Genomic DNA, 13,030 nt, shown 5'->3' on the forward strand with positions numbered 1-13,030 from the left:
TTATTGAATAATCTATCTTTTCTCCAACTGATATGAAATACTTTTGTCATGTACTAAGTTCCCACATGTCTTTAAGCCTATTTCAGGAGTTTCTATTCTGTTCAAATGTTCTGCCTATTCATGCACTAAGACCATATTCTTAGTGTAGCTAATGGTGTTTTAATATCTGTTAGGGCTAGCTTCTCCATACTGTTCTTTTTTAGAGTTTTTCTAACTTTATTTATGCACTGTGGAATTAACTTGTCTAATCACTTTCCTTTCCCCCTAACAACCCCAAAAATACCTATTGGTATTTTTATTAGGATTGCACAGATTAAGTCATTTAGAGAAAATTGGCATCATATAGATAATACGTGAATTAGAGAAAATTGGCATGTATCTAAGATGCTTAGTCTTTGTATCCGAGATTGTGATGTCTTTCTGTTTGTTCTGTTCTTCTTTTGCATCTTTTAGGAGGAGTTTTAAAATTTTCTTCATTTGTATCTTTCACATTTCTCAAGTTTGTTTGTAGGTAGTTTATCTTTCCCATGTCTATTGGTAATTGAACGTTTTTGTTCATTATATCTACAAAACTTCTAACTGTTGACTTTTATATGTTAATTTTATATTCCCTTACTTTCCTGAATACCTAATTTGTTTCCATTTTATAACTTGGGCTTTCCAAGTATACACTCACGTCGTTTGCAAATAATAATAAGTTTACCTTGCTTTATCTAATTTTTTTAATTTTAATTTTGTTATCTAGATGAATTGACTAGTACCTCTGGTAAAAGCAGCGGGGGTGAGAATGGACATCCTTAATTTTGGTGGTTGTAGTGTCTATTAATTATGACAGTGGTTTTGGGCTTAAATAGGTACATTTTACTATGTGAAGGAAGTGTTGTTATTCCTAATTTATTGAATTTTTCAAAATCAAGTATGGCTTTTGAATTTTGACAGATGCTGTCTAAGTGTTTAGAGATGATCCTGTGGTTTTCCCTCCTAGTATCTCTCAATATGGTGAATTATATCAGGCAGTCAATGTTGAACCATTAATGCATTTTTGAAATAAATCCTATATGGCCACAATATATTATTTTTTGTGTGTGTTGCTGGATTTTTAAAAATATTTATTTGGGATTTGAGCATTAATATTCCTGAATGGGGTTGGTCTCAGGTTTTTTGGAGGGAGTGGTGTCATCTTTGGAAGTGTTTTTTTTTTTTTTTTTGCTTTTTCTCCGCAAATCCCCCCAGTACGTAGTTGTATATTGCAGTTGTGGGTCCTTCTAGTTGTGGCCTGTGGGATGCCACCTTAGCGTGGCCTGATGAGCGGTGCTAGGTCCACGCCCAGGGTCCAAACCGCCGAAACCCTGGGCCACCGAAGCAGAGCGTGTGAACTTAACCACTTGGCCATGGGGCTGGCCCCAAGGGAGGTTTTGATATCAGTATTATATTTGCTTCATAAAAGATTTTTGGGAGTGTTTATTTCCTTAACATGGGAATTTGTGTCTGTGTATAAAATATATAAATATTATACATAATATGTTAAAAGTATGTGTGTGTGTTTGTTAGAATTCCCTTTAAAATCACCTGAGTCTAATGCTTTTTGACGTACCTTTGAGAACTTCTGTTTCTACTTTGGAAATCAATCAATTTGGGGCTTATTTTATTCTGGAGTCAGTTTTGGTAAAGTATTTTTTCTAAAAAATTGGCTCATTCTAATTTTCAAGTTTATTTACATGGAACTGAGCAAAATAGATTTTTTATGCCTCTTTGTGTGATTATTTCCGCTTTATTGTTCTAGTTTTGTATGTTTATCCTTTCTCCTCCCGCATTGCCCCATTTTTATTTCCCTGTATTAGCTAGTTTTTTTTTAATTTAAAAGAACTGAATTTTTGACTTAGTGCAGCTGCTTTTCTGTTTTCTAGTGTGTCTGTTTCTCTTTTCTTTATTCCTTCCTTTAGTTTTCCTTTTATTTTCGAACTTTTTTGACACATAGCTTGTGGCATGCATTGAAGTGTTTCTTAGGGTTGGCTTTTTGTGGCTCTTCTACATAATTGAAATGAGTTAAATGTTTGTCACCTATCTTTTATTAGTTGTGGTGTCTTTGCTTATATTTTTGCCCATTTAATCTGCCATAAATTGAGAGATTAATTTCCCATTACTGGTATCCTTTAGGTTTCTCCTATTATTTCTTGGATTTTTTACTTTATAAATATTGTCTTTCTTATTTTTATTGTTTTTTTTTTTTGTTTTTATTTACTGATTAAAGCTTTTTAAATGGCATTTCTTTCCTCCTAGGTTCAAAATATTTTTGTTTTTGTGAAGATGCATGTTTGTTTGGGGTTTTTTTGAACTTGTTTTCTTCACACTGCATTGACCCTATTTCCTCTGGCTCTCTGGCTCTTATTTTTGGAGGCTTCCTTCATTGCCCCGGGAATGTGAGGCAATAAAAAATACGATCGTAGGGTCTCTGTGTGTGAGTGCTTTGTCCGCTGGTGGGCCTTGCCACTGAATACCCAGGTAGAGAACTGTCTTGTCACTGTGGGGTCTGTCGGTGTCAGCGTCTTGTCTCTGGGGCTGATCACTTCCTCAAGAAAGGAATCCTCTAGTCTCCTCCCGTGGGTGGCAGCCTGACTTCTGTAATCCGGCTTCTGGCTTTCTAGAAGCAGATGTGGATCCCACTGTTCATGTGTGTTTAACCCACATAGTGTTCCTGAGTCTGAAGTCTTTCTGGTTTATATTCTTCAAACAATACATTTGAAGGATGTGGATAGCAGTAGGCAACAGAGTGTCTGATTGGTTTGTGGAGTTAAAACCCATCCTCTTCCCATCCCCACTCTATCTTTTGCCTCCGAGCATGGACTCTTTCTGGGCTTCGGTTGATCAATAAGCTTACTTCTTCACACTCTCCCTCTTCAAGCACCCATGTTGTAGAATCCTTCCCTTTCCCAAATGGGTCACGATTCATGCAAACGGTTTACGTATTTCAGAAATGCATTAATCTCATTTCTCTTTCTCCTGTACTCTTTGTCCTTGTAGATTTGTGTCATTTATTTTTTCTGTGTGTTTTTAGGAGTTAGAGGAAATAACACATGTAGTCAATCTACTATGTTTAACTGGAACTCAAAAGCTGGTTGTTTGAAAAGACCAATGAAATTGATCTTTGGTGGACCTGATTAAGCAGGTCCAGCAGATATTAGCAGTGTGAAAGGAGATAGAAGAAGTGTACAAGAGAGTATTAACTGCAACTTTATGATAATTGGTTTGAATCTCCCTAACAGAGATTGGCAGGTTACATCCTGCGAGACGAATCTGGCCCAACCCCTGTTTTCATTAGGCAGCCATACTCATTTATTTACATACTGTCTCAGGCTCTTCTGTGCTACAGTGGCAGAGGTGGGTAGTTGTGACAGAACCATATGTTCCACACAGCCTAAAATATTTACTGTATAACTCTTTATAGAAAGTGCTTGCTGACTCCTGCTCTAGAGGAAATTATTTCCTAGAGAAAAAGAGACTGCACTTGGCCCCAAAAGTGCTAGACTAGATAAATAACAATAGAAGAGATCGGAAAGGTTAACAATCTTAAGAAGGCTCCAGCCAGAGAGCTGAGTTCTGAGTTCACTAATCTTTGAAGGACCAGTAATTTCTCTGTTCTTTAGATTATTTCAGACCATACAATAAGATGGAAAAGTCTCTTCAAAATGACATTATCAAACTATTACTGTCATCTTTTAAAGAAACCTTGCTGTTGGAGGTTTTTGCTTTTGCAGTTTTTTGAAGTGGTTCGTATTGCTCATGCAGTGATCGCTGAGTGTGGTGCCACAGTTTGCAGTGACCAGACACGTTCCTTGTGTCTCAGGGAGGGGCAGTGCGGCATTCGTCTCACAGGGTTAATTGATCCCCTTGACCACGCGGTTCCCTGCTCTCTGTCGTCTTGAAACCTTGCGTGGACATTTACATTAGTTCCATTTCTGAGTTGTAGAACCGCCTTCATTACCAAGAAAGATTTGTGTGTGTGTATATGCATAGACATCTTAGTCTTAGCCTGCTAGACCTGAAAGAGGACAGCTGCAAAGTCTTTTCATTTCTGTTTATCTGTTTTATAGTTAAAACTAATTATTTCGGATCATTAGAATAATATTGCTTATAATCTTATTCTAACCAGTTGTACTAATCTATTAATTGTAGTTTTACTTTACTCTTTTTTCAGCTATTTCTTTGCTACTGTGTGAGCAGTAACCTTCCCCCCCGTGAGATCATAGATAACGTGATGGTGTGGAATTGGCCTTTGTACAGAGAGTCCAGTATCCATAGTTACCTCATGTCAGCAGAATGGTCAGCTGAGTTCAGGGCATTCCCAAGATGTGAGCCGGGAGTTCCCAAGTCAAGTTCAGTGATTTGCTAGAAGGACTCACAGAATTCAGAAAAGCTGTTGTACTCATAGTTGCAGCTTATTTCAGAGAAAGGATACAAATTAAAATCAGTGGAAAAAGGAGCATGGGGCAGGGTCCAGGAGACACCAGCACAAGCTTCCAGTTGTCCTCTCCCAGTGGAGTCGTGTGGGCAGCACTTAATTTTCCCAAAAATGATGTGTGACAGCCCTCAAGGAATGTTGCCAACCAGGGAAGCTCACTGGAGCCCTGGTGTCCAGGGTTTTATTGGGAATCAGTCATGTGGGTATGCTGACCATCTGTGTGGCTTTAGCCTCCAGCCCCTCCAGAGTCAGACTGATACCATGCAACCCAAGACCCCCACCTTAGAGTGCATCATTAGCATGAACTATTGGGGCAGCCCAAGGCTTCAGGTAAACAAATACATTCTTAAGAGGTAGGATATTCCAGGAGCTCAGAGCTTATCTACCAGGTGCCAGATAAGGGCCAAACCTTTCTTTGAAATGTGCAGGGTTTGGACACCCCAGACTCGCTGAGTTAATCCTTTACTACACATCACCACGTATCGAATTCCTCACACACGTGTGCTTTCTTTACCACCCCTACCAACAAATTTTTAAAAGACACACATAATCCATTTTAACCCATTCAACATGGCAAATCTGCCGATATCATTGTTTAAATGGAAGAAAAAGTTCTCTCTGAAAGGTCATGTTCAGTTCACATTTGGATTAGATCGGATGTCGACTTACAACAGACATGTACCTTCAAGTGAGCCTTAGGTGAGCCTGAATTACATCACTTCCTTTGTTCAAGGGTATTTGGCCCCCAAATCTCTGTTGCCCTGTGCATGGAAAATTGAGTGACAAACACATGGAGTCAGTATCTTTCCATGTACCAAATCCACTGGACAAGAGGACATGAATTGGGCTGGATATTGTCAAGGCTCAGAATGTCGTCATCTTTATCTTTTTTGAGGAACATCTTTTTTTTTTTCTCCTGAGGAAGATTGTCCCTGAGCTAACATCTGTGCCCATCTCCCTCTGCTTTATGTGTGGGACGCCTCCCACAGCATGGCTTCACAAGTGGTTTGTAGGTCTGTGCCTGGGATCCGAACTGGTGAATGCCGGGCCCCTGAAGCAGAACACACAAACTGCTGCGCCACTGAACCGGCCAGAGGAACGTCTTTTGATTTTATTTCCTGTTAGGCACTTTGTTAGGTTATAAAAGACAAAAAAAGAGATGTACATCTCAGATTTCAAGAAATTGTTCTTAGGGTTTATAGAAGCCAGAGCAGTTTTGAGGGTATGTGGGGGAAGTTGGAGTTACCTTGAGTTTTCTGTTTCCCTCAGATACTGGAGGAGTTCTGAAGCGATGCTGAAGCTGAAGTTACTGGAAATGTTTAGACTATAACCTAAAGTGTCTGGTCTGTGAAGATTTTGGCATAAAAAGCTTGAACGTTTAACGTTTAAAAAAAATCTTCAGTAATAGGGGGAAAAAGCAGGAAAAAAATAGTCCCCTAAACTATAAATACATTTTTAGTCTATTTTGTGAAGAAAATTTGAGTCATTGTATCTGCACGCTTTTGACTCTTTCTCTCTTGGTCACCGTTGTGTCTGAGCAGTGGTGTTTTGATGGAAGGGTGTGGGCCTTTGTTTTCAGGTACAAGGACCTTTTCTTCTTGCAGGGAGGGGACGGGTAGGGGGGCAGATTAATGCTGTTTGAGAGCAGTTAGCATTTTGTATCATTTCTTTATTCGGGGCACCCCCCCAAGGACTGCTCATGCCAAGGTATCACTTGGTGGTTTCAACCTGGGTGCTTTCCTCTCCACACAGGAGGTCCCCAGGCTCAGGGAGAAGCTCTGAGCAAGCTGGGTGCTCTTGGGATGAGTCGATGGCAAGGGACACTGAACCCCAAACCCTGAGGACGACTGCCGCTGAGCGAGTGTGCTTGAGTGTTGGGGCAAAGTAGCCAAGGCTTAATTTTACAGGAGAGTAGCAGCCACTTGATCAAGTTATTTTTCAGTAACAGTGGCCTGTTCCGAGCTGAGCGAACTTCAGTCCTTGCTTTTATTAAACAATTCCTCGTCTCCCCCTCGCGCACAGAGCTCTCTCGCGGAGACCTTGGATAGCACTGGCAGTCTAGACCCCCAGAGATCGGACATGATTTACACCATAGAAGACGTTCCTCCCTGGTACCTGTGCATATTTCTGGGGTTGCAGGTAAGGTGATTCCTTTAGGATGTACCCACCAGCACATGTTTGAATTGCCTGTCTGGATTTTTTAAGATTTCAATTTTGATTTTTATTAATCGAAGACTTTATTATGAATTACTCTTTTAAGAATGATGAATGGGAATTGTTAACATCAATTTCATAATCGTGAAAGGAAGAAAAGAACAGGAGGAGTAAGTTAACCAGGGAATGAAAGAAGGAAAATGTTCGGGGAGTAAACCAGAGAAGTGACATGGCAGGAAGGAGAAAAGGTTGTAGAGATATAGACAGAGGGGAGGATGGAGGGAGGAGGAAAGGAGGAGTAGAGAAAAGAATTAGTGTTCACCTCCCATTCCTAGGTCAGCAATCCACGATCATGGTCAGCCCTGCCATGAAGTACAGGTGACACCGAAGTGCCACACTGGTCAGGACACACATGGGAGGTTTCAGTCTCATTTTTAAAGGAAGGCAAACTTTGCTGTGGTAGTTGTCTGCTGCAGCTTCTAGTGGAGGGGAGGGAAGGGTGGACAGGCTGGGCCACTGGCTGGGGGTTGCTGCCCTGGCCTGTGTTTGCCCTGGTTGTTTTAGCTTGGACCTTCTTCTGAGGTCTCACATTCCATTCTTCCATTTTTCTATTCTCAAGTTTGAATGATCAGTTCAACCTGAGGTATTTCAGATACTGAGGAGATTAGTCTCATTGCCCAGACAGGTTTATTCACTTGAAGATGGGGCTGTACCTGCCAACAGCTGATACTTTGGTCCAGTTTCCAGTGCCCTCACCCTTTCTTAGGTGTCAAAGCACTTGGCTAACCTGGACTGAAAGGAGTCTCATAAAGGAGGAGTGGCAGCCAAAGGAGCTGAGTGGTCTTGGTGAATAATTTACCTTGACCTGAGCATCCCAAACTAGCATCAGGAAACTTGCTTTTTGAAATGTTTGTATTATAGGTGTTTCTAGAAGTCTTCTTTGGTCAAATCGGATTGGGAAATTCTGCAAGCATCATGCCCTTCTTTTTTTCTGAGGAAGATTAGCCCTGAGCTTACTGCTGCCATCCTCCTCTTTTCACTGAGGAAGACTGGCCCTGAGCTAACATCCATGCCCATCTTCCTCTACTTTATATGTGGGACGCCTACCACAGCATGGCATGCCGAGCGGTGCCATGTCTGCATCCGGGATCCGAACCGGTGAACCCCGGGCCACTGAAGTGGAATGTGCGCACTTAACCGCTGCGCCACCGGGCCGGCCCCGCATCATGCCCTTCTTGATGATACACAGTGCCCTTGAGCTTGTGAGCAGCTCTGAGAAGTCCTGGATGGAAGTGTTGTGTTCCCCATGTGAAACACCTATTAGGGTTAATTGGGCTTCATGGACTGCAAGCCACACATTTTGGTAAACATGAGCAGAAATGGGGAACTGTTGAGAAGAAAAGTAGGAAGTTTGCAGAGCAGAGGTAGAAACTGAACCAGCAGCCTCTGGGAGGAAGGGAAGTGGGCACTAGTGCTGGGAACATCCTGCCAAGGCTGCCAGGAGTGGGGGAGGGGCCCAAGGGAAGAGTGGGGCGGACTCTTTCTAGAGGATTCCTGCAGCTTCTATATGCCCTGAACTGTTCCCTGAGTGTCAAACAGTGCCAGGCCGAAGAACAAGGTGGGAAACACCCTGAAAGAATTTTAAAAACCTGAAAGAATTAAAAAAAGAAAAGTTGACTATCTTAAGAATATAGATATAAAATTCTACATAAAATATTAGCAAATCAAAGTCCAGAAGAAAAATATAGCATGACTAACCTAGGATTTGTTTCAAGAATGGTTCAGTACAACACAATTTAAGTGAACAGATTAGAGGAGAAAGACCTCTGACTTTGGCAATCAGTGCTGAAAAAGCGTGTAAAAAAAGGAAAGATTCCCAGTAAGAATTATGTAGTAAAACATCACCAGTGCTTATATTAAGTACTTTCTTTGTGCTGCTCTGGAGTCATGCGAGTAATAAGACAAATGAGTAATAAGACATGAAAATGAAATGAAAGAAATGAATGAAAAGGAGAAAGGCTGAGACAGAAATATGATTTGGCATATGATATGAGCATGTACCTAAAAAACCGTAGGGATTCTTCACGTGGGCTATTTTTTAAAAACAACGGGGGAGGGCAAAGTAAGGATAAAACAAGAAAAATAAATGAGGAAGGGTTTACTCTTTCTCCCTCCGTCTCCCTGTTGCCCACAGCACTACCTGACATGCTTCAGTGGCACAATTGCGGTGCCCTTCCTGCTCGCCGACGCCATGTGCGTGGGCTACGACCAGTGGGCCACCAGCCAGCTCATCGGGACCATTTTCTTCTGTGTGGGAATCACGACATTGCTGCAGACAACGTTTGGATGCAGGTGAGATTGGGGTACTAAACTGGGATGCTGAAGCCCCATAAGGCATTGAACAATGTCTAGGTTCACCTAGGACTGCTTGGAAGGACTGGCTAAAGTTGGGGGGAGTGTCCTAGTGGCCGTTGCCCCCCCGCCCCACCATATTTCTTGGTGGTGGTACCACTTCCCACCCAGTTGTGCCAGCTGGAAACTCAGAATGATAGCTCCTTCCGTCCCACCAGCTGGTAGGGCAGGTTCTTTCTCCAGTACCCCCTACCCACCCTCATTCCTTTAGTTCAGGCCTGGACTGTTCTACTAGGTTGCCACTTGGTTTCCCTGCCTCCAGGGCTACTCTCCTCGCCTGGCTCTGTGGCTCTGTGCACTGCCCCCGTGCCGTCCTTCTAACATTCGCATCTTGCTTGGTGCTGCCAGGCTGCAGCCCCACTTTCTTTAAAAACCAGGATGTACTCACCCTTTAGGCTTCTCCCTTGCTCTCTGTCCCATCACCCTTCCAGCTTCCTCTGAGCCCTGCCCTCCCCTTCCCCGCACTCACGCTGGATGAGCTCCTCCCCAAGTCTGCCCTGCTGTTTCTCCTTCCTGTGCGTGTGCTCCCCAGCAGCTGGTAAACCCTGTGCATCCTTCCAGTCCAGCTTGTCCTCTCCCCTTTGTGAAGCATCCCTGACTCCCCAAAGCCTCCGTGTTCTCGCCTCTGAATTTCCACACGTGCGTCTTGTGTACATTCTCTAATGTGGCTCTTATTCCAGTTCCTCCTGTTTTATTTGCGTCTTTCCCCCTGGATCCTGCTCCCCTCCTGATGCCAGGGGTCCAGCTGGTTCACCTTCGCATCCCCAGCCCCCATCTTCAGTGGGTGTGGAGCTGGCATAGGAGAGAAGAGAACCATCCTTTCCTGCTCCTCCTGCAGGCTTGCTTTGTCCTCTCCCAACCTCTTTTGCCCTCTTGACAGTGCAGCCTCTTCCTTTACCCTGGGGCTCTGCTCAAGGGGAGGAGCCTGGGGGGCCAGGACTGTGCTCAGTGGGAGGGCGGCAGGGTAAGCTTGCAGGTTCTGTCTCCTGCTCCATTAGAGACAATCTGCTAGGGAAGTGGGTGCAGAGGCAAAGGGCAGAGAAGGCAGCTTGGGAATCATGGGCTATTCCAGTGAGTCAAGGTCTTCAGGGACATCGAGACAGTTGCCCCCATTTGGGGGGACGGGAGAATATGGGAGAACAGTGAGCAGGTTAGGGATTCTGGTTGGCAGCACAGGCAGCATCCTGGGAAGTGAGGTGACAGCTCCTTGCAGGTCTGCTGATGGAAGGCTGTGGGGCTAGCCAGCTCTCGGAGTTCTCAAAACCCCAGCCCCTGCAGGATGGCCTGCAGCCACCAGGCTGAGCAGATCCCTTACCTTGGAATGGGATTGCGGGGGGTCTCCTTAGGGGACCCCTGAGGGGAGGGGCAGGGTGTCATTGACCTGCTAGGGGAAGGAGATGTGTTCTGGGCGTTCCAGGAGGGCTTGATTCATTTTCTTAGAGCCAGGTAGTTGGATTTGGCTGGCATCATCTTTCATTCTTTTGAAATGGCATTCAAGGTTCTGTATTTCAGGGCCAGGATAGATTAAAAAGTTTTGTTGGCTGACTTGGGGGCCTTACCTTGTACATAGGGTACTGGTTTTTCCTAAACAGCTGACTCGTCACAGGGCTGGTAGCACAAACCATCTGTAACTGGGCAGTGCCTGTAGTCGGGAATTGTTGGCTGACTTGAAGGGGGGAATGAAAGCTGTCTTCTTGTGGTGCAGTGTGTACCGCGTGCAGCGCTGCCCTGCTCTCATGCCGAGGAGGCTGGCACTGTCCCACAGATCGACCTGGGAGGGCTGGGCACAGTTGCCTGATGGTGACACAGTAGGGAGGGCTTGGGGAACTTTCGGTGAGTGCTTTTGGTTATAGGAGACCCTCCTGCCTATCGTTGGGGCACAGGAGACCTAAACAGAGTGGCTTGGTCACTGCAGTTTGCCTCTCCCTCCCGCTCCGAAGGAGCAGTTGAGCTGAGAAGGAACAGGAAAGGGAGTTGACACACCTGCTGGGATGGCTCAGGCCCCAAGATACAGCCCTGCAGCATGCATGCGCGTGCATACATTCGTGCATGCACGTACACGTGCGTGTGTCTGCGCTCTGCCCAGGAGGCTCGCTGAGAGCAGCTTTCCTTGCTGTTTTGTGGCAGATGTCAGGGAAACCCCACCTATGTCTTTGGGTGGTGTGAGAAGCAGTGGGTCCCACCTTCAGCGTGGTGTGGCCAGCTGCTTAGCTGTCAGTTGGGAGGCGGGTGTCATGTCTGCTAACCCTGTTATTAGTGAATATGTGCTGCTGGGGTTTGGTGCGGTTTTGTCTTAGGACATGGGTTTTTCTCTGGCTGTTGGGATGTGGGATGGTGTCCATACTCTTAACCTGGGAAAAGAGGAAGAGAAAAACACTGACTCAGTCCCACAGATACTTAGTGAACCCTCTCTGTGTAAGGTGCTGGGTGACTGGGCCTGGCCATGGCGGTGATGAAGCAAATCCGTGCCCCACAGCATAAAGGGTGGCATCGGGGATTTGCAGTAATGTCCTGCTGGGGACTTAAAGGGACAGTCACAGAGGAGGTGGTAACATGTGAGATGGGTCTTGAAGACTCAGTTGGTTCTGTAGCTCTCGGCCAGGAGCATTGAAGGAGCATTTTCCATCCTGGGAAGTGTGGGGGCAAAGGCAGGAAATCATGGCCTAGTGAGTGACTTCCCTGACCAGAGCCTAGAGGTCAGGCTGTGGGCCAGACTCCAGGGCTTAGGTATTACTGAGGTCCGTGTGAGTGATGAGTTTGGCTCTAGCCCACATTCTGGAGGGCCCTTCCTGCTTTTGATCCTTAGATGGAAAGAGGAGAAGCCTGGGGTGTGCCATGTTTGCCTTGATTAAAGAATCTTTATGACTGAGTGAATTGAAGCAGCTGCCTTTGGGCTCAGGCGGAGTGAGGGAGCGCCCCACCCACCGTGACATCCGCCCTGCCCACGCTCCTGGCCCCTGGCGCCAGCGCACACGCTTACCTCTTGCTCTGCTCCTCTTTTGCTAACAGTACTTCTTCCTTCCTGAGATCCTTGCTTCCAGCTCCTGTCCAGTAGCTAACAGTGAGAAGGCCCTCAGTGGCGTGGTTTCCAGCTCCTCCAAAGCCTCAAGCTGTTCTTGACCCCTTCTTTTCACTGTTTGTCCAGTGTATATTGGAGGGCCAGCTGTGCGAAGGTGAACCCAGATGGTGAGGTGGGTGGGGCATTTCCCTCCTTGCCTGGCTGCTCACCACCTCTGGGGCTTGTTGCTGCACCTGTGGATTCCTGTGTCCCATCTCCCCCATACCCTGCATTGCTCTGTCCTTCACCCCTTTCTGTTAGAGTTCTGACTCCTCTTTCCCCATCTGTCCTCTCCTTCCGCTGTGCCTGAAGAGGCAGGGCTCCCCTGTCCAGCTGAATCACCTCTCATGCCCTTGGCCACAGGTTTCCTGTGGGTTTTGTGAGAGAAGAGCAGAAATCCCAAGAGTGGCAAATATCCCACTACACCACGCCCGCCCCCTCCTCCTTGGTATTTGTAACAGGGCAAGGTGGGCATTCAGGCCGCAGTTGAGTGAGGACGCACCCTTGGTACTCACACACCCAGCACTTACTCAGGATGGGGTTGGGGGTCTAGTCCAGCGGGCTCACAAAAGTCGGTGCTGTTCAGAGCTGGCCGCATTGCCGGTGCTAGTTAAAATCAAGTTGTGGGATATTTTGCTGATAACCTGTAATCCCATGGGCAGTCGGAACCTACAGTTCCCAGGGTAAAGCGTTAGCTGTCAGCATGTGGCAGACGATGGTTTCTCCTGCCTTCACTCACGGGGGAGCGGACCGAGCAAGCCTGAGGAGTTAGAGGGACCTGCACAGCATCACGACCTTGGACAGATGACCTCTCCAGCTCTCAGTTTCCTTTTGTGACAATGAGAGGAGGCTCTTCCTAGGCTGTCCTGTGGACATTTTGCCATGATTGTGTTTCTGTAGATTATTATAAGCTTCCTAAAATACATTTGGCAAGTTGTCGAGTATGA

At 45.7% G+C, this 13,030-nt stretch overlaps 1 protein-coding gene across 14 annotated transcripts in view; it reads left to right on the forward strand.

Moving 5' to 3' along the window:
- SLC23A2 (solute carrier family 23 member 2) overlaps positions 1-13,030 on the forward strand; it is a 142,766-nt gene that overhangs the window by 81,843 nt on the left and 47,893 nt on the right. For all 14 annotated transcript variants that reach the window (XM_023626158.2, XM_023626154.2, XM_023626155.2 and 11 more), the window contains 2 exons: positions 6,482-6,598; positions 8,808-8,965. In XM_023626158.2, coding sequence (XP_023481926.1) covers positions 6,482-6,598; positions 8,808-8,965 — 275 coding nt within the window. The remainder of the gene's footprint in view (positions 1-6,481; positions 6,599-8,807; positions 8,966-13,030) is intronic.

Source organism: Equus caballus, chromosome 22 (assembly GCF_041296265.1).
Source record: "Equus caballus isolate H_3958 breed thoroughbred chromosome 22, TB-T2T, whole genome shotgun sequence".
Taxonomy (NCBI): domain Eukaryota; kingdom Metazoa; phylum Chordata; class Mammalia; order Perissodactyla; family Equidae; genus Equus; species Equus caballus.